This window comes from Arachis ipaensis, chromosome B3, assembly GCF_059453495.1.
Source record: "Arachis ipaensis isolate K30076 ecotype BB chromosome B3, ASM5945349v1, whole genome shotgun sequence".
Taxonomy (NCBI): domain Eukaryota; kingdom Viridiplantae; phylum Streptophyta; class Magnoliopsida; order Fabales; family Fabaceae; genus Arachis; species Arachis ipaensis.
In genome coordinates this window covers 140,913,936-140,935,830 of record NC_142438.1, presented here as the reverse complement: position 1 = coordinate 140,935,830, position 21,895 = coordinate 140,913,936, and the positions used below count along the sequence as shown (strand labels likewise).

Sequence of the window (21,895 nt, the reverse complement as noted above, 5' to 3'; positions counted from 1 at the left end):
TATATAGTACAAATTTTTGTTGTGAATGTATTTTGTTAGTCAATATTTTGAGTATGTAATTTTCTAAAAATTTTTATGTTACGCATAAAAAATTATGTTATACACCAAAATTTATGTGTACGCGTATTTAATTGGATGTGTGTCAATATTTTGGACGTGTAGTCCTTGAAAATTATTTGTGCTGTATACTAAATTTATAGGTTGTGCATCAAATATGAAGAGGATAAAAAGAAAAAAAAATTATATGTTGTGCATCAAATATGAGGAGGATAAAAAAAAGGAAATTAAACAATATCAAAGAAAAGAAGAAGTGATGATCATTAAAGAAAAGAGAAGTGATAAGTGATGTGCAAATAAATTTTTATTTTTAAACAACTTAATTAAACTTGATTATGCAAAAAGACTTAAACATCTAACATTTTTATTTTCTAAATTTCAGAGTTGTATCTTATTTTTTTTTTTTTACCAAAGATAGGAGACTCGAACCCGCAACCTCTTAATTGAGTATGGAGAGACTATGTCATTTGAGCTATAACTCATTGGCGTTGTATGTTATTTTTTACTTTGCTAGAATAATTAGGATTAATCCATGTAAATAATGAAAATTGAAAGTTTAATTCTAATGCATTAATATTATCTTATATTATTAAATTTATTCGTCTAAATTAAAAATAATTATTTGCACAAAGTTGCATAAAAATAAAAAATAACTATCATAGTGTTATCTAATTACATACATCATATGAGTTCTAAAATAGAGAAGATAAAAAGTGGAATAATTTTATTGATATTGCAATATATGAAATGAAAAAGTTACGAAACGATGCGTTGAAGGGGTTATCAGCTTTGATGTTCTTTCCTCAGTCGTCGTTGGCCAAGAACGCAGCATTACCCTCTCAGCAATCAGCATCAACCTATTTCAACCAAAATGCATATTCGTGATACACAATCTCTTCACTTCTGACAACACCACAAAATTTGTGGCTTCTAAATTTAGTTTTGTTTCGTAAAGGTTGTTCCTTTCAGCTAATTCCTAAAATGGCTTCCACGATTTTCAGAAGCTTTCAAGTTCACTCCTTTATGCTTTACCCAACATCATTAATCACAAGGAGAAATGGGGTTTTCCGTTTCACAACAAAGTCCTCACAGTCCCAAACAGAGACCCAACAGAGGCAACAAACCAAAGTTTCACAGAGCACACAGTCCAAAAAGCTTGACAAAATCCCAAAAGACTATGAAGCAGTTATTGGGATTGAAACTCACGTTCAGCTCTCAACTCTCACCAAAGCATTCTGTGGTTGCCCTTACAATTATGGCTCCCATCCCAATAGCACAATTTGCCCAATTTGCATGGGTTTGCCCGGTTCATTGCCTGTGCTGAATTCTAAGGTCATTGAGTTTGCTGTGAAGTTGGGTCTTGCCCTTAATTGCAACCTTGCTTTGAATTCCAAGTTTGATAGGAAGCAGTATTTCTACCCAGATCTTCCAAAAGGGTATCAGATTTCTCAGTTTGATGTCCCAATTGCCACTTCTGGTTTTCTTGATGTGGATATTCCAGTGGAGTTTGGTGGGGGCCACAGGAGGTTTGGCATTACAAGGGTTCACATGGAAGAGGATGCAGGCAAGCTCCTACATACAGAAGGTGAAAATTACTCACAGGTAATCCTTTTTTCTTCTTTTTTGGAACTTTAGTTGTTCTAACTTCAGTGCTTGATATGTAGTTTTTATTTGCTGTGCATCTATTGTACTGAATTGCATACTATTAGGATGTGGAAATGATTTCACACATCTATATTTGGACAATTCCTCTTAGCTTTTGTAGTGTACAATTCATTATTTGATCACACATAAGATGCTTAACAACCTTTATCCATGATAAGAGAGTGTTGAAGTTGGTAGTGTTTTCATGATAGGTTGATCTAAATAGAGCAGGGGTACCTTTGCTTGAGATAGTTTCTGAGCCTGATATGAGAACTGGTATTGAAGCAGCAGAGTATGCAGCAGAAATACAGAGATTGGTTCGGTATTTGGGAGTGAGCAATGGCAATATGCAAGAAGGATCTCTTCGTTGTGATGTCAATGTCTCAATTCGACCCATTGGTCAATCAAAATTCGGGACAAAGGTATGTAGCTATTGGCCTTTTGCAGGTCTGTTACTGAATTTTTGGAATTGGCACTTTGTTTCATCATTATGAAGCTTGTTGGATATTAGTTACTTTAAAATTGTTATTACTATTTATTTGGACAACAATTAAGTGCATTGAATTTTTTGCTTTTACTAACCTGAAGGCTAAAAGAATTATGAATAATATTGTTATAAGCAGGTCTTGTGGATTGGAAAAACTTGTCATTTTTTTTTTTTTTGTAGCAGTGCTTTAGCAAAGTTCATCTACCCTTGCTTTTGGTAGAAATAAAGTTTCACAGAATGACTATATCTTTTCTCAATGCAATCAGAGCAAAAGACAATTTATTTCAGCTTTAGCAGCTAATTTGAAAAATTGTTTTGGCAGGTTGAAATAAAGAATTTGAACTCATTTTCATCCGTGAACAGAGCCATTGATTATGAAATTGCGAGACAGGTCCAACTCCATAGAGAAGGCCAGGAAGATCGGATAGTACAGGAAACTCGTCTATGGGAAGAAGGCGCTCAGGTTAGTATTGTGATTTTGTTTTAATTTTCTTTCCAATCTAGCAGGCAGAAGATAGTACTATATTCCTTTGTAGTCATTTAAGTGGATTACTTTTTTTATCTGTTTAGAAAACAATTACAATGAGGAAAAAGGAAGGGCTTGCTGATTATCGATATTTTCCAGAACCCGACTTGCCAGCAGTAATACTTTCTCAAGAATATGTTGATGATATTCAAAGTTCTTTACCAGAGCTTCCAGAAATTAAGCGGAGAAGATATGAAAACATGGGCTTAAGCATGCAGGATGTTCTTTTCCTGGCCAATGACAATAATGTGAGTTTGCTGCTGTTTTCTAATATTTAAAAAAAATATAAATGTCAATTAATTGTATTACACTATTAATACAAGTGATCTAACAAGATTTTTATTGTCTGAAATGATTATTAGGTTGCAGATTTTTTTGATGCTACTGTTGCAAAGGGTGCAGATGCAAAGCTGGTTGCCAACTGGATTATGAGTGATATTGCTGCCTTCATGAAAAACGAAAAGTTGACCATAAATGAAATAAAGCTTACACCTGATGAGCTGTTTGAGTTGATAGCGTCCATTAAAGATGGAGTCATCAGTGGCAAGATTGGCAAGGAGGTATAGCTTGGTTCGGCACTAACGAATGGTGCTTAGCTAAGTTCTAAGCTTCCATCATACTTTGCTCATACAATTTGTTCATGCATTTGCAGATACTATTTGAGCTATTATCCAAGGGAGGAACTGTTAAGGGAATTATAGCGGAAAAAGACTTGGTTCAGGTTAGTTGTAGAATCATGCATCATTGAAATTCAATTAAAAGTAGTGTGATATTGGTGCTCTATTTTGATGCTAAGAAAGAAAATGTAATGTTCATGAGTCTTGGAAATTGACAGATAGTAGATCCCGCCGAGATTGAAAAAATTGTGGATAAAGTGATTGCAGATAATCCGAAACAGTTAGAGCAATATCGCAGTGGCAAAACGAAACTACAAGGTTATTTTGCTGGCCAGGTATGAACCTGTAGAGTTGGAAGCAATTCATATATTATTTTCTCATCATCTATGAAGTAATCTTTATACCTCTTTGTCCACAAAGCAGGTGATGAAATTATCTAAAGGCAAGGCAAATCCAGGTCTCCTTAACAAGATCCTCTTGGAGAAATTGAATTCAAAGAGCTGATCCTAATAGGCTGCTATCGGATTACAGATCATACGCATCGCCTGACAATGGATATCGTCGGACATTTTTGGATTAAATGGCAATCCTTTAGAAAAATTGCCAGTGAAAATTAGAAGAGGAAGATAAGTTCTTGGCTAATTAATTTAGAAGATTTTAAAGATAAACCTTGTAAGGTGGATGAGTTCCACAGGGTTTTCAGTTCAACTGATGCATATCTTTTGTTATTCTGCAAAGAAGACAAGAAAGAACAAGTAGCCTATCAAAGCGTATCACTTGTATCCCATGTTACAGGCTTCAAATGTATTGGTATATCTCATGTATTTCTTTTCGTGATGGAATGTTATTCTACTTTGAACTCAATAAAAAATTAGTAATGATAGTAACTAGTGACATAAAAGGTAAATATTGCCTCTAACAAATTTTTATGATATTATTGTTGTGAATAAATTTAAAAGATAGTTAAAAAATAATAATAAAATTAAAAATAGGGAAACAAATAAATTTTAGTATATATATATTCACTCCGTGTCATCATTAAGTTTCTATAACCATATAAATCCAAGTTTTTTCTCTATTGCAGAAAAAAGTAGTATTGGAGAAAATATAGTGTTAATATTCTTGAAACAATTAAAAGTGAGGATAACTTTTGAATTACTTTTGAAAACATTTGGAACACGAATATGATTAAAAAAAAAAAACCGTTAAAAATAATATAGGCATCTACTCCAAATGTTTTAGACAAAAATAATATTTTATTAAAAAATTTCTTGTTTGTAGCACATGAGCATGGTAGAAGAGAATATTACTCATTTTTTTATAAATTCCATACAAATATATATATATATATATAAGAGTAGTGCTAGAGAGCCAATGGCCTAAGTGTACAATGTGTACAATAGGCTAAATCTTTGGTTTATGAATAAAATGAACATCACCTATACTATGCACAATAACCATCCGGATACCAGGGATAATAAACATCTCATGTTATAAAAAACTAATTTTGGGTTCACCAAGGTTCAAACTCTTGACCTTCCGGATCTAGAACTCTAATACCATATCCTGAAACCACTCATTCCAAAATCGTAACCTGACAGGACAATGTAACACTAATAATTATATGTCTAATACTTTCTAAACCTTCATTGTACACATTGTACGCTTAGGTCATTGGTTCCCTATACTTTCTCTATATATAAAGAGTGATATTACCAAAAACAACAACAACAACAAAGCCTTGTCCCATTAAGTGGGGTCGGCTACATGAATCAAACGACGCCATTGTGCTCTGTCATGTATCATGTCTACAGAGAGACCGTTTACATGTAGATCTCGTTTGACCACCTCATGGATGGTCTTCTTAGGTCTTCCTCTGCCTTTCGCCCTTTGTCCATCTTCCATCTCATCCACCCTCCTGACTGGATGTTCTATCGGTCTTCTTCTCACATGTCCAAACCACTTGAGACGCGATTTAACCATCTTTTCCACAATGGGTGCTACTCCAACTCTCTCCCTTATATCTTCATTCCTTATTTTATCCAATCGCGTATGACCACTCATCCATCTCAACATCTTCATCTCTGCCACACTCAGTTTATGTTCGTGCTCCCCTTTAGCCGCCCAACACTCCGTACCATACAGCATAGCCGGTCTTATAGCGGTGCGATAGAATTTACCTTTAAGTTTTAAAGGCACTTTTTTGTCGCATATAAAACCAAATGCACTCCGCCATTTTGACCAACCTGCTTGGATCCTATGATTTACATCCTGTTTAATCTCTCCATTATCCTGTATGATGCACCCAAGATACTTAAAACTTTTAACTTTTCGTAAGATGTTTTCTCCAATCTTCACCTCTATATTGGGGTTTTCCCTTCTCAAACTGAACTTACATTCCATATATTCCGTCTTGCTACGGCTTATGCGCAGACCATACACTTCTAGAGCTTCTCTCCATAACTCCAACTTCTTATTTAGGTCTTCCCTTGACTCTCCCATAAGGACGATATCATCAGCAAAAAGCATGCACCATGGCACAGGCTCTTGGATATGCTCTGTAAGTACTTCCAAGACTAATGTGAAGAGGTATGGACTTAGGGATGATCCCTGGTGTAATCCTATACCAATAGGAAATTCCTCTGTCACACCACCTTGAGTCTTCACACTAGTTGTGGCCCCATCATACATGTCTTTAATTGCCCGAATATATGCGATCCTTACTCTCCTCTTTTCTAAAACCTTCCATAAAACCTCCCTTGATACCCTATCATACGCTTTTTCCAAATCAATAAACACCATATGTAGATCTCTTTTATTACTACGATACCTCTCCATCATCCTTCTTAATAGGTATATCGCTTCAGTAGTAGATCTGTCTGGCATAAATCCAAATTGGTTCTCTGTTACTTGTGTCTCTTTTCTCAACCTCCGTTCTATCACCCTTTCTCATAACTTCATAGTATGACTCATAAGCTTAATCCATCTATAGTTTCCGCAACTTTGTATATCCCCCTTATTCTTGTAGATAGGTACCAAGGTGCTCTTTCTCCACTCATCAGGCATCTTCTTTGACCTTAAAATCTCATTAAAAAGCATGGTTAACCAGTTGATGCCTTTTTCTCCAAGACTCTTCCAAACCTCAATCGGAATATTATCAGGTCCTACTGCCCTGCCATTTTTCATCTGCTTTAGAGCCTCTTTTACCTCGAAGTCTCGAATCCTTCGATAGTAGTCAAAGTTTTGATCTTTTTCCCTTGTGCATAATCGACCAAGGTTTGGAAGAGTCTTCTGTCCCTCATTAAATAACTCGTAGAAGAGGGAAATTATCATTTTTCTAATTTATAATCTTGATAGGTAATAATTGGTTGCTTTATATTAATACTTTATTTCATCGTTTAATCAAATTATTTTATGCCTTCACATTAGCCAGTATAATTGAAAAAAAAAAAGTTAATTAATTATAATTTGAATATGTTGATCAAATGTGTTTTTTTTTTTCATGCAATTTTTTTTTCTTTTCATATTTTTTTAGTCCCTCTGAGAGATTGCATGATGCAGGATATAGTAGCTGATTTTGTCGAGTAAAAATCTGCTTCCGCCAATGATTATTTTATTTTGGAAAGAAACGTAATTATAAAAGAAGATTCAGTATACTAATAAAAATAATCCTAAAATTAACGATTTCTATATCATCATTACCTATCTATCTTTCCATGCATGTTTTGCATTCAATTCATTCCTTCCCCCATGCATGATGCAATAATGTCGGCAGCACCATACCAAATATTATGGTTGATGATATGTTACTATCCTTAGCATAGTGACATGAACCATAATTGAACAATAACAAAATCCCTGACACTTTGTTACTTCACAATCATGTTTTCTAAGATTTCAACTCTATATATAACAACTTTATTATTAATATGTGATATGTCCATGATCGGTCTTATGTGTAGGTACTAGGTAGTAGGTAATGCAACTTGCACATACCCACCATCATTTCTTTAAAGATCAAATTGGGACAGTTCGAGACTGATTCAACCCATCAATTTCTCACGATGTATCCACTTATTTGCTTGAATTCCTTATTATATATGGAGCTTATATGTAATAAGAAAAGAATAGGTTTAAATAATGTGAACAATGAATATGTCGGATGTTCAATTTAATAGGTATGGAGATGATTATGCTTATTATTTTTAATTAGATGATTATTTCTTTTGATTCGATTTAGTTAACAATGGCTGGACGTTTAATTCCCTAGGTGTGCAGATGGTTATCTTAATTTATGAGGTAATTTGGAGTTGGAATATTTTTTTACTTTATTGGGTTAATTCTAGAGTCCATTGTTCACTTTTTTTTTGGGCTAGGTAGACAATAATTTTTGTAAACAATGTGAACAATGGACTCTAAAATTGACCTAATAAAGTAAAAAAGCACTCAATTCCCAAATTATCTCATAAACCTTAACATTATAATAACCATCTGCACACCTAATGAATTAAACATTCAGTCATTGTTAACTAAATCGAATCAAAAGAAATAGCCATCCAATTAAAAATAATAAACATAATATCTATCTGCATACCTATTAAATTAAGCATCCGACATATCCATTGTTCACATTATTTAGTATTTTCATTATCTACTTATACTTTTCTTTTACTTTTACATATAGTCATATATAAATACAAGGTGAATGCTATGGTGCCTGAGATATGGTACCTAACTTACTAAAAAATGCAAAGAAATAATATTTAATAAATTTTAAATATTTTACTTTTACTTTATATATTTTATTTTTTACTTATAAAAATAAATTAGACAATTTAAACACCACAATAAAATAAAAGACATCATACAATCCACCTAAATGCAATTCTGCGATAATGTATATCATTATAAGCCACCAGTAGTGCAGGAGAAAAATTATTGTATGGCCAAGTCTTTGTTTATAATTAACTTTCTTGCCTCACATGCATGCATGATCGCCCTCATTGTATGTTCTCGTTTTAATTTTTATTATTATTTTTCATTTTTTTTAAATGTTTTCTTTTTTAAAACAAAATTTAATATATTTTGAAAAATTTAAGTTGTTTCATGTGTATATGTAAAATCATTTTATAATTGACTATTCCACCAAAAGATTTATATTTGAAATAAATGTTAAAATAACTTAATTATTAATTATTAAAAGAAGTTCAGAAAATTAACATAAACTAAAGGTTGTATAGTTTTATTTTATACTGTTTCAAAATACATATATATTTTCTGAGAAAAAGAACTCTAGAAAAATAATAAAGAATCTAAACAATATAAATAATAAATTATAGATTTAGTCTAATACATATAAAAAAATATTACATAAATTACCTAAATAAAAAAACTCACTCAATTATTTAAAAAAAAATAGCCATTTTAAACTCTAATTTATCAAAGCATTTCTCTTAAATATTCTCTTCTTTTTCAATTGATTGCCACCCTACCTTTATCAATAATTATTCCACTTTATTATTATTGCTTGACTTGCCACACGTCACCATTGACATCGCTTGACTCATAAAGAAAATAACCATCCACTTAAGGATAAAAATAATCATCTACATATATATCTAATGAAAGACCATGTTAAAATCGAGGCAACTACTATAGTAATGGAATTAAATTAATGAATAAATGCTATGTATGCACTGAGATCTAAAAATCAATCTAGGTAGTAGTTGAATAAATCTATAGTTGGAGTTTGTGGTGAAACAAAGTTTGAAGGATTAGATATGACGAAAGTGGCACTGTTGTGAAGAATAGAGCTCAAATCATGAAAAAAGTTAACCATGCTTGGATTCAAAAAAGAAGAAGAGCATGATAGTATCATCGGTGAGAAGAAGTTTGAAGAAATAGGAGAAAGCGAAACCGGTCCGAAAGAGTGGCGTGAAAATAGCAATAGCAGCGTTGGACTGATTGTCGGAGGATGAGGCACGTCGGGCTAACCAGCAGAGGTAGAGCCGGTGTTGACTGTTGACGGGAGGCTACGGTGGCGCCGGCGGCGGTATAGCCAGCAGGGGTACAGCGGCGCAAGGTGAGGACCGAAGAAGATGATGGCGAGTTTTGGACTTGTATTAAAAGTTATATTGATATTAGATAATTCGAATAAATTTAAATACTAATCCTAACTTTTTAAATTTTAAAATTTAAAATTAAATAATTAATTAATAATCTAATTTTTAATTTTAATTTTATACGGTATTCACAATTAATATTATTTTTCTATACTTTCTCTTCAGGTAAAGGTTATGAATATGCATATGATAGACTAATTTCTTTTACTAATAACTAATAAACCTCTACATTTTACCCATGTATAGCTAAAATTAAAGAGATTATACGTGTACTTGTTGATAAAAAGACCTTATTTACGTGTTTTAAAAAAATTTACAAACACTAAATGTGTGTTTGGTTTTTTCATTTTTATTTTTATTTTAATATTTTTTATTTTTTAAATTTTATAAAAAAATAAAAACAGTAAAAATACTAAAATTCTATTTTTTTTTTGTACGTTTCTGTTTTTACTTTTTCTCACAAAATTCAAAAAATAAAAAATACTGAAAATAAAAACAAAAAATAAAAATGCAAATCAAACACACTCTAATATTTTAGCGGTGTGTGATTTTAATATATGGTTTACATTAATAATTTTCTCTTCTTAGTACATATTAGTAATCTTATTTTAAAAAATAAATTTATTTAATTGTATTAAAAATATTTTTATTTTATTGTAGTATATTTTGATTAATTTAGTTTATTATTATTGATATTTATAGATAGATATTATTTTATTAATTTTGGGTAACCTATATTTAAAAGATTCTTAGGACATTGTAAAAATGCAAAATATCATTTTCATGAGTTGAGCATATCGTTCAGATTACATAATACTCTTTTTACATCACATGATGAGGCTTTTAACTATTATTATTCAAGTGTTTTAAATATTATTGAGCAAACTTTTGAGATTTGTAAAACAAAGTGAAAAATTTTACAAAATATGACTAATTTTAAGTTTAAAATTCAGTTTTAAATCCTATGAACTTGTTTTGCTTTAATTTGTTTAACTACATAAGAAGAACAAACTCAAATGGTGTCATATTAATATTCTTGAACAATTTGAAGATATCTCTTTTATAAGTTATGAATATGTATTTATTTATATTTATTTTTATTTATATAATTAAATTGAGCAAACAGATGCAATGGCTATATAAAAATATTATATTACTATGAGAGATTATGTAATATTTTATATTTTAGAGGCATATTAGTGGTATGTATTAGGAGTTGAAATATATAAAGGGGGTATTGTGGTTGTTAGTCATGAATTTTGTATTTTATTGTAATTTAAATAATTTTTTAAATTATTTTATCTAAATAAAACTTAAAATACTTTTTATATTTGTACTTTTTTTAAAAAAATTATTCAAATATGAAATAATTTTTTATTAAAAAAGATATTTTAAAAAAAATAAATTTGAGTATTTTTTTTTTAAAAGTTGATTCAAATTAATTCTAATATGTGAAGACAACGTATATGCAAAAAAGAACGATTGGGGTTGAGTCCATTTTTCTCAATCAAAATCAAACTTTAAGGTTGATAATAATTAAGTACTTGTTATTTACCCTAATATATATACTAGGGTTATATTAAGAATAATAACTACCGAGAGATTATATTAAAACCAAAGATATAATATGTCATATAGAGTGAGACAAATTCTTTCAAGAAGAAGAGCAAACTTCATTCTATTATTCTTGGAGCATCTGGTTTAATTTAATTTTTTATATACACTTAATTTTAAAATGTGACTTTATTTTAGACGTGTTTATAATTCATTTTGTGTGAAATTATTAATTTTAGAATTTTTGTGAAGATTTGATATAATATATTAATTGTGTTTAAAGTACATCAAAAATAACAAATAACAAATATAAAATCCCTTTAAAATAACATAATAACACACAAAATATTTTTTAAACATATCCAAAACCCCTTTAAATTTATATTCAAAATAAATATCATTAAACATTAAACTACACTCGCATTAAAAAAACTCTTCATTTAAAAAAAAATCTTTTAACTTTTTGTTTTTGATTTTCTTGCTTCCAGATTAAAAGACGTTGTCTACCTTTTGCGAAACTCTTTCTTATTTTTGTTTTTGTTTTCTTTGCTTCCCTGATTAAATGATTTAGTATTTTTTTTTATTTTAAAAAGTTATAATTCTAAAAATTTTAAATTTAATTTAAAATAACTAATTTTTAAATTTTGAAATTGATTTTTTTTAATGTTAAAGAAAAAAGAGTTTAATTTTCATGCACTGACCATGTAAAATATTTTACATAATTGTACAATTACAATCATTCTCTTAGATGATTATTTACGCAGTCAATGTAAAATATTGTTATTTTTGATAATGTGACGTTATGTGATTAGATGTATGTATAAAATGATTTTATACTAATGGTTTTACACTGATAATTTATCAAAATTAAATTTAAGAAAAAAAACATTAAATTTAGATGCAATTATTGTAACTTTGTAAGTATATATTTGAAATTTTTGTAAAAAACATAGCTGAAAAACAGAAGAATTTAATGGATATTTAGTTGCATTGATAGAAATATTAGACTACTAAGAAAGATTGTATAGTATTTTATATTTTAGAGATATGTTAATGGCATGTATTAGGAGTTGAAACATATAAAAGAGATGTAGTTGTTAATAACTTAATAATGAATTTTGTGTTTTCATCTTGTTCTTTTCTATAATTTAAATAAAAAATACTTTTTTTTGTTTATCTAAATAAAACTAAAAATACTTTTTATATTTAAATTTTTTTAAAAAAGCTTATCTAAATATAAAATAGTTTTTTTTTATTAAAAAAACTTTTTTAAAAAATAAAAAATTTAAGTTCTTTCTTTCTTTCCAGAGTTAATCTAAACTAATTTTAATATATAAAGACAGCATATATCCAAACTAACCCTAATATGTGAAGACAACACATATGAAAAAAAGAATAATTGGGGTTGAATCCATTTTCTCAATCAAAATTAAACCTCAAGGTTGATAAGTACTTGTGATTTACCTTGATATAAACCAAAGTTATAATATGTGATTATTATCCATGAAAACTTGTCCTTGATAACCATCAAGTAAGGAATCAATGGATGTTGATAAGTACTTCAGATAGTTGGCATGTTGTAGTAATGGACATTGGTTAACTGCCTCATTTTTTTTACTCAATTTAGTTTATTTTATTAAAAAGAAATTTTTTTTACTAGTACAAAAAATTCAAATCTTAGTAAGTATACATTATAATTTTTAAGATTTATTGTTGTAACTAAAATTTTTCTTTACCTATTTAACATTATATATATTCTGAACTTTCTACAACTATAATGATAAAAAAAATTTAAAGAATTGATGGTTTTTTTTAGAGAACGAAAGACTGTTCAAGAAGAAAAAAAAGTATATTTTTTATGAAATTGACATCTATTGATAATAGTTTGATTACTTTAATAATCAAGAAAAAAGTAATCCCATACAATTTATAAAAATTCAAAGATCACATCTAATAAATTTGATCTTAATTTTTTTAAAATAAAATTCTAAAAATGGTTTTAAAGCATCACCCAAACGTCAAAAGATCTTATCTTAGACGAGATCTATATCAAAAATATTTAAACAATTATTCTCTATTAGATACAAATTATCTAGAACATCTCAATGTACTTGGTTTGATAATGTTTTTTCTTAATTAGCATAAAAGTGCGACATTACTGTTTGTTATTTTTCAAAGAGTATATAGGCCGTCCCAAAAATTGTCGTCAAGGTCCCCGGCTGGAAGCTGCTGATGATTGTGCTGGTGGTGAGTTCTTGAGAAGAATCCTGTTGGAGAAAGGGACGATGATGATGAGGGTGGTGCTGATGATGATGATATATAGCCATCATTCAGAATCTCAGCAATGCTGCCACTTCCGCTGACTGAATTATTATTCATTTGATGATGATAATGATCAAGTGGTGCTGATGATGATGAAGAAAATGTATTGTATTCAACAAGAGGATCACTCCTACAGCCACCACTACCTCCCCTCGTTCCCCCTTGAAAAGCAGCTCCATCACAGGATTGAGGAGCCATCATTGGATAATAATGACTTTGCACCAGTGATTGTTGCTGTTGTTGCTGTTGCATTAGGTTCATAATAATGTAACGACCATAATCATTATTCTGATGATTAAGTGCCATATTACTTCCAACAATGCCATTGTTGTTGATGAGACCAAAGGGATTACTATTAGGGAATTTCAAAGCATGAGGTGCAGCACTAACAGTTGGCACATATTGGTGATGAAGGGGCAGTGTTTGTGGAATTTGAAGTGTTTGTGGAATTTGAGGAATGTTGGTTGCAGCTTGAACCCTCAAAGGTGCACAAAGTTGCTTATTAGCTTCTCTATTAACATTTAGCTTCCCATTAATATTTGTTTGCTTAGTCTCCTCACTCTTCTGCTTAAGATGCATCCGATATTTCTGCAAACCAATAACAACAGATTAATTATGTAACATACACAATGCAAGTTTATTATTTGCATTAGTAACATACCTGCAGATGGCTTGCTACATTTTCCCTTGTCAAGTCAGGGATATCCATCAATTCTAGAATTTTCTTTGGCACAGCTTCTGAAAAATTGAAACTTGCATTCATAAGCAAACACCCATGCACGTGATTAAAAGGAAGAAGAAGAAGAAAGAGTGGTCGTACTATCAATCCCTAGTTGGAGTACAGCATCGACGAACATTTGATGCCTTTCTTGGGTCCAAATAAAACGTGGCTTTTTGTTGGGAGTGTTGGACTGAACATCATGATCATCTCTTTCGGTTGATAAGCTCCTCTTCCTTCTATTCACTGTTCCTTTGCTTTCATCATCATCGTCATAGAAAACTTCTTTCTGGGTTTTCTCCATCACATTCTGCCATATGTTCATCAAATCTTGCTCGCTAAGAGGTTTAACTAAATTATAACAAGCCCCTTTCTTTTTCATACCCTCCATCACTGCAATTGATGACTCATCATCTGTTGCACACATCACTGCAACAACACCAACACCATAATCATGATTAATTAATATCCCTGATCATCAATAATTGATCATTCAAACAAGGTCGGTAGTCAAAGTTACTTACTTACGACAGGAATATTGAATTCTTGGAGAACATGGTCAAGTAATCGAGAACCATCATCCATTATCCCTGGCATATGAACATCACATAGTACCACATCGAAACACCCACTGCTCTCCCGAAGAAGATTCAAAGCATGAGAACCCTCGAAGCATGTGGTCACTGCATTTATTTGTTTATAAAGATTACTTTTTTTTCAGGAAAAATCAAAACTTGAATTGTTTATAAATAAAGAAACCTTGTTACCTTGATAGTTGCATTGAAAAGCCATATCTTGAATAAGTCTTAAGTGTTCAGGATCATGATCAACGACCAGAAGCCTAAGAGCAGTGGTAGTGGAGAATTGATAATCAAGAATAGGCGGAGGCATAGAATTCGCATTCTGATCAGTGAGAGAATGCGGATTGTTGTTGGCGGCCATAGCGGAAAAAAGAGTGAAGAGTAGAGAGTGCAGTGAACAAGTTTGGATTTTAATTAACGGAAAGCAGAGAGAATGGTGATATTGTTGTAACAGATTGGAATGGAAAAGAATAAGAGTGGAAAACTTATAAATTTGAGTTGAAAAAAAGGTGACTGTGAAAGATTGAAGAAATATGGCGAGCAAAGAGAGGAATCACTCACTTTGGATCAAAGCTAGGGCTACCTCACAATCAATGCTACTTCCACCCACCCTTATTAATTCTTTCCAAAATTAACTTGATTGATTTTTAGACTAAATCCTAGCATATCTTTTATAATTAATTATATGATGAATTAAAAAATATTTTAATTGATATAAAAATCTCCTTTTATAAGATATTTCATTATATTATTTTTTAATTAAGAAAGTAGTGAATAAAATTTTAAAATAACTAGATTTAATGTCTTTTACATTTTTAAATCAAATCAAGTAGTTCTTCTTAAATTCGTTAACTTTTTTTTTTTAAAGATTTCAAATTTTATTGTGGAATTACTTGAAAATTAGAAATATTCTTTCCTCTTTGAAAAACATTATTTTTCTTTTGTTAACCGGTAAGTTTCTGTTTCTGTTTTTGTTTATGTTTTCAAAATCAAACATTTAAATTTATTTTTCCCTAACCAAAGCCAAAAATAAATAAATTACAGAAATTAAAAGATATACAAAATTGTCAGTGGAGAATTAAATCTAACAGTCCATGAAAATTGCTTACAAACTATTAGATTATGATTAGTAGCGGGTGACAAAGGGGTATGTTTGCTTAAATGTGCAGTCACAAAGAGTACGTGTCCTCCTTCTTAATTCACCAGAAATAATTTTTTAAAATAAAACAAATTAAAATTTTATAAATTGAAATTTGAGTTGAAGTAAGGTGTTTTTTTTAGAACTTAAATCAAAATTTTTCAGTTTAACTTGGATTAAACTAAAAAAAATAGATGAATGACAAAAGATAAGATGAAAATAACAACCCGATAATCCAATGTTTCGCTCAATATATTGAATTTTAACAACAAAAAGTATTCTAAATTAAAAAAAATGACATTCTTGCAAAATTCAATAAAATTGGAGAAAACTAATGTACTCCTGATAAAGTAGAGAGTGCAGTATTATTTAAGAGTTAATTTATTATCAAAAGTTATCAGGTAAATTAAATTTATTTATTATTATTATTATTATTATTATTATTATTATTATTATTATTATTATGAACAGAACAAACAAATTGATACAGACCAAAAAAAATTAATCTCCTCTTTCAAACACCAGAAAAATATTCAGGAACTTGATTGGAACTCCTCTTTTACTCTGTTACTAGCGATGTGATGTCTTCAAACATCTTTATTTCTGGCCGGCGATAAATTTAAACATTCTTGAACCCACTTCTTTTCGTCTCTGCCATAAATGACCTTTCAAGCCGGAAAAATCCCTTCCATGAAAGAGAGAGATGACTGTCTGTCACGCTAAAAGTAAAATTGATTTTGGAGAAGAACCCTGTCTCCATGAAAGCGCTATGACTCCATTAATTTTAAAATACTAATTTACACTTATAGATTATTTGAAATTCTTTGAATGCATTAAAAATTAAAATATTAATTTAATATTAAAATAAAATTAATCTTAAAAAAATTAAAATATCCTTTTAGAATAAATATTTTTTAATTATATTAAAAATTATAAACTTAAACTTAAAAAAAACTAAAATACCCTTGTAATTAATTTTTATAAGAACACAACAAGGTCTGAATGTTACTAAAAATACTAAAGTAATTTTATAATAAATTATTCATATTATTTAATTAGAATAAATGACCATTTGTACTCATGAGAGATGAAAACGCTGACATTTGTACCCATGAAAGCTCGAAATTAATCTTGTACCCATGATAGATGCTGTCCGTGTGACAAAAGTGCCCTGACTTGGATCTGAGCTTGGTTCGTGGGTTTCCGAACCTACGTGGCACTCCCACCCCCCAGGCATATCTGAGCCAACCATTCACCATCATCATCTTCATCTTCTTCACCATCATCTCCATCCATCACTGTCTCTTCCCAGCCACCATAACCTCCATCACCATCACCTCAGCACCGCCACAGCCACCTCCCTTCACCACAACCTCCGGCGACAACCTACACCGCCGCGCCCCTTTCTCTTCTTCTTCCCCTCTTCTCACCTCCGCTGAGCCCAGAAACCACAGCGCCAGCTCCTCCTCTCCACCAAATAGCCGCGACACCCAACCTTCTCCGCAGCGTCCTTACGGCGTTCCAACCCGTCACCACTCCCCTGTCCGAACCCTACCTCCCCCAAAGCTCCCAGCAGCATCAGACAAGCCAAAATTTTCAAACAGCAGCATGAATCAAAACAAACCTAAATCCACTATCCAGCTCAGATTATCTAACAACCTAAGCAACTAACATGCATTTCTAACTAACCAAATTAAGCAAAATGAACTAAAAGCAATACAATGAAAGAAACAGAACTCAACAAATGAAAATGGGAACCTGGGAAGCAAAGAATGAACAGGTGAAGGGAAGATGATGGCTGAATTAGCCGGGGCAGAAGCGGCGGCCTGGTAGTGGCACTGCTTCAATTGCAGCAGCGGATAGTGAACGCAGCCATGAAACAGGGGAAAACGGAGGGGATGGAAGACACAGGGGCTGCACCCTGTTCTGGTCGTTCCATGGGAGAACGGAAAACGGGAGTGGAATCGCGACGGTGCTAGGCTGGTTCGCGATGGAGACGAGATGATAGAGAAGGAAGAAGAAAGGGGGAAAGGGGCTCATCGTCGGTGTCGCTGTGGCTCGTCGACGGCGCGGCGGTTCGGCCAGTGAGAGAGAGGGAGGAGAAGGTGGCCGGTTCGTTGGTGTGGCTGAGGAAGACAGAGAACACGCAAAGGGGAGAAAAGGGAAGAGGGTTGCGGTGGCTCGTAGAGGCCGACGGTGATGGTTGGCGGAGCTAGGGTTCGGACAGGGGAGTGATGATGGGTTGGAACGATATAAGGACGCTGCGGAGAAGGTTGGGTGTCGCGGCTGTTTGGTGGCAGACGAAAGGAGACCCAGGAATGGAGAAGGTGGCCGCTGCCGCTCTGGGCTTTGGTGGAGAGGAGGAGCTGGCGCTGTGGTTTCTGGGCTCAGCAGAGGTGAGAAGAGGAGAAGAAGAAGAGAAAGGGACACGACGGTGTGGGTTGTTGTCGGAGGTTGTGGTGAAGGGAGGTGGCTGTGGCGGTGTTGAGGTGATGGTGATGGAGGTTATGGTGGCTGGGAAGAGACAGTGATGGATGGGGATGATGGTGAAGAAGATGAAGATGATGATGGGAGTGCCACGTAGGTTCGGAAACCCACGAACCAAGCTCAGATCCAAGTCAGGGCACTTTTATCACACGGACAACATCTATCATGGGTACAAGATTAGTTTCGAGCGTTCATGGGTACAAATGTCAGCGTTTTCATCTCTCATGGGTACAAATGATCATTTATTCTATTTATTTATATTAGGAATTAAAAATTTAAAATAATTTTAAAAATATTAAAATACTCTTATATTTAATTTTTAAGATATTAAAATAGTCTTTTAGGATTAATCTTGGAAATAATAAAATACTCATTTAAGATTAGAGTTGTTTAATTATGTTTAAAATTTTATATTATAATTTTAAAATATTAAAATATTTCTTTACAAAAAAATATATTTAACTATTTTTGTTTGTTTCATTCTTTATATTTATCTTAAATAAAAAAGATATTAAGACATAACTCAATCTTATACACATTTTACACTAAATATAACACAGAATTATGTAATCTTTGTTGTCTTTCAGTTTTTATCTTCCAGTTTTTCTCTTAGAATACAATTTTATTTATATTTAAGAAGATACGTTTAGCTTTAGATAGATAAATAACTAATGAAATTATTATTATTATTATTAGGTTTAATTACTCTACAGGTCCTTATAGTTTCACCGAATTTTCAATTAGGTCTCTATACTTTTTTTCTTTTCAATCGGGTCTCTGTACCTTTTTTTTTTCAATTAAGTCCCTGTTAACGTTTGACATTAAAAAAACGTTAGTGAGCTGTGGAATGACTTATTTACCCCTGTCTTCTCCCTATAAACACTCTCATTGCAATTTTGAGGTTTCTCTTCTTCTCCCATTTTCATTTTCAGTTTTCATATTCTCCAAATTTATGGCTCATAGTCAAGGAACCTCATTCATTCTCTATTCGGAAAGCTGTGTTTCCAGGAGCTCGTACTCGAAGAAAGAAGACACCTGTGTTTCTGTGGAGAGGCAGTAACCGTCCGCCGTTTCTCAGCCGTTTCTGACCATGGTAGGAGGTATGTTACTTGTGGAAAGATACCAAAATGCAACTTTTTTGAGTGGATTGATGATTTTGATTGGATTGAGGTTGATGACGGTGCAAAGAATTGGTGGCCAAAGGAAAAGGAAAGGCGAGTTCACTGTTTTTGTGGTGACACTCTGAGTCTTCAAATTTCAGTGGGCCCAGTTTGGACCCAGTTTTCGGCCCAGAAACACAGACTAGAGCCAGAGGACAAGCAGAGACTCAAGACACATTCTCATTCGCACAGTTTTAGTTTTAGTTTTGGAATCTTAGAGAAAAATTACTACTTCCTCTAGGGTTTCTTCACATTCATAGATTTCTAGTTTTATGCTTTTGATTTGGATATTGAGAAGAGTTACTACCTCCGTGAAAGTTTCTATTATTCTAGTTTTATGTTTTTACCATGGCAATCAATTCTGATCTTTGACTATTTTGGCTGTGCTAAAGTAAAGGTACCGTCCCTATTATCACTTAGCATAAATGTATTTCTGGAGTATTTCTTAGAGGATTATCACTTAGCATTGTTAAGCTATTCTCTAAGCAAGTATGTCAAATATTGAATTCAGTTAATACCACATATCTGATGTTGCAGCTTTCACTTCTCAGACCCAAACACACTTCAGCTTTGTTTTCTCAGGTAAATTCTTTCAATGATGGACTTGTTTTGACTGTTCTTTGATGCCTCCATTTCTATTTCTAAATATTGCTTAGTTGTTCACCATCTGTTTGAGGAAATGCCCAATTGCAAAACACCCTCATCTTGCTGTATGAAACTATCTTTGTGTGCGCTCTCGCATGTGAACTCGATTGTGATGTGCTTTGGTTGTTTGAATGACCTACTTTTTGACCTTCCAAATGTGTTTCAATAGCTTTATCAGACATTATTTATAAATTGGGTGAAATGAAGAATGAACTCTAATGAAAATAGTTCCATTTCTTAAGTTTGAGTTTTCCAAGCTTGGCACCTATAAAAAAATTTACAATCTGTGCTTGATTTTCATTTATCCTACTTTACAATTTTGTCCCCACTGGCAGATTTGTCCTATGTATAATTTGGTCCCTACTTTACAATTTTCCTTTGTTCTTCTACTGTACTCACTGTTGCAAGGAAATTCTGCCTTTCTGGAGTATTTCTTAGAGGATTATCACTTAGCATTGTTAAGTTATTCTCTAAGTAGGTATGTCAAATCTTGAATTCAGCTATTTCATGTTGAGGTTGAATGAAATTGTGTTTCATGTGTAGTATTGTGAAGCCAGCAGAAATCAAAATGATTGACTTTGGATCAGCATGCACATGGAAAACCGCACTATCAGTATCCTAACAAATGAAATTTGTTGTTGAAACTTTTTTCCTCATGGTTTTTCAATTTTTGGTGTTTCCTTCCACTTCACTATCTCTTTTCTTTTGCTACTGCTTCTTGCTGCAGTGTGATAGTGATCCTTCTAAGCGAATACGATTATGGATTGTGCTTTACAAGGATTGAACTTAGTGATCTGCTTAGAGCTCTGTTAGCTGCAATTCTTCTATTCCATATGTCTTACTAATGAATCACCTGCAATTTTTCTATTGGTGATAAAGCCATCAGAAGAAAGACAAATTTTGTTACTGATGATAAAGCTAACCAAGGCAAGCTTGTCTTTACTTAAATCCTCCTGCATATATACGATAGAATAATATTTGGTTTGATTACACTAGCGGTTCCTATATTTTTACTCAATTTTCAAATAAGTCCTACTCTTGATTTTTGTGGTGTTAGCAAGGTAGACTCTGACTAAACTTGTGATTGATTTCTAATGTTTCAAATAACATTATTTTTATCTCTGTTTCTATTTCAGGGTCCAGGCGTACCGTTTTGGAAAGTGTAAAATCCGTTTTTAATAAATTATGTGACAGGATGGAGGCCAAAGAGCTGAGTTTGGTATGGGATTTCTTATTTAAGCTTAGTGATCTGCTTAGAGCTCTGTTAGCTTTATCATTAGTAACCTCAAAATCCCCTTTCTTCTTTGCTTCTTTCTCACTTCTTCTTCTTTTTTCAGATCAAGCTAACTTCAGGTGATTCATTCCTTCCCTTCTGTTCCCTTCCCTTTTCGTTTCTCTATTTCCTTGCTAATTCCAATTTGTTTGGTCCAATTTCCTAAATTCAATCTTCCCCTTCCATGCAACTGGACTGTACTATGATAGTGTTTCTGCCACCTAGGGAATCAGAATGCTTCCCACGCTTTTCTTTCTCCTAGCGTTTCGTCTAATTTTTATTCTAGCTAATCGTTGTTTACGCTTCTTATAGGGTGTAGTAAGGGTTGATCCTCTTGTCTAATAATCACAATAGCGAAAAATGGTATGCTTTCTAGTGTAATATTGCCACAAAGGATATTTATTAAGAGATATTTTGACCTGTTTTTCTAATGCAGCCAGCATGAATGTCTGTTTTCTATATATGTTGCAATGGAAACTATATTTTCCTTTAGGAAGTAATTGAAGCCTAATAATTCTAATATGAAAACATGCACTTGATTTATGTGATGCTATTTTCAGCAAA

At 32.2% G+C, this 21,895-nt stretch overlaps 1 protein-coding gene across 1 annotated transcript; it reads left to right on the top strand.

The window, feature by feature from the left end:
• Positions 1-794: 794 nt before the first annotated feature.
• GATB (GLU-ADT subunit B) lies at positions 795-4,206 on the top strand. Its single transcript, XM_016335352.3, has 8 exons — positions 795-1,659; positions 1,914-2,123; positions 2,511-2,651; positions 2,759-2,962; positions 3,077-3,274; positions 3,367-3,435; positions 3,550-3,666; positions 3,755-4,206. Exons 1-8 carry the CDS (start codon positions 1,039-1,041, stop codon positions 3,833-3,835), a joined length of 1,641 nt encoding a protein of 546 aa, XP_016190838.1. The 5' UTR covers positions 795-1,038; the 3' UTR covers positions 3,836-4,206.
• The last annotated feature ends 17,689 nt before the right edge of the window (positions 4,207-21,895 follow it).

Coding starts and splice junctions, on each gene's coding strand:
- GATB (XM_016335352.3), top strand. CDS start 1,039: ATGGCTTCCACGATTTTCAGAAGCTTTCAAGTTCACTCCTTTATGCTT. Junction 3,436..3,549: donor CGGAAAAAGACTTGGTTCAG/GTTAGTTGTAGA, acceptor GGAAATTGACAG/ATAGTAGATCCCGCCGAGAT. Junction 3,667..3,754: donor AAGGTTATTTTGCTGGCCAG/GTATGAACCTGT, acceptor TCCACAAAGCAG/GTGATGAAATTATCTAAAGG.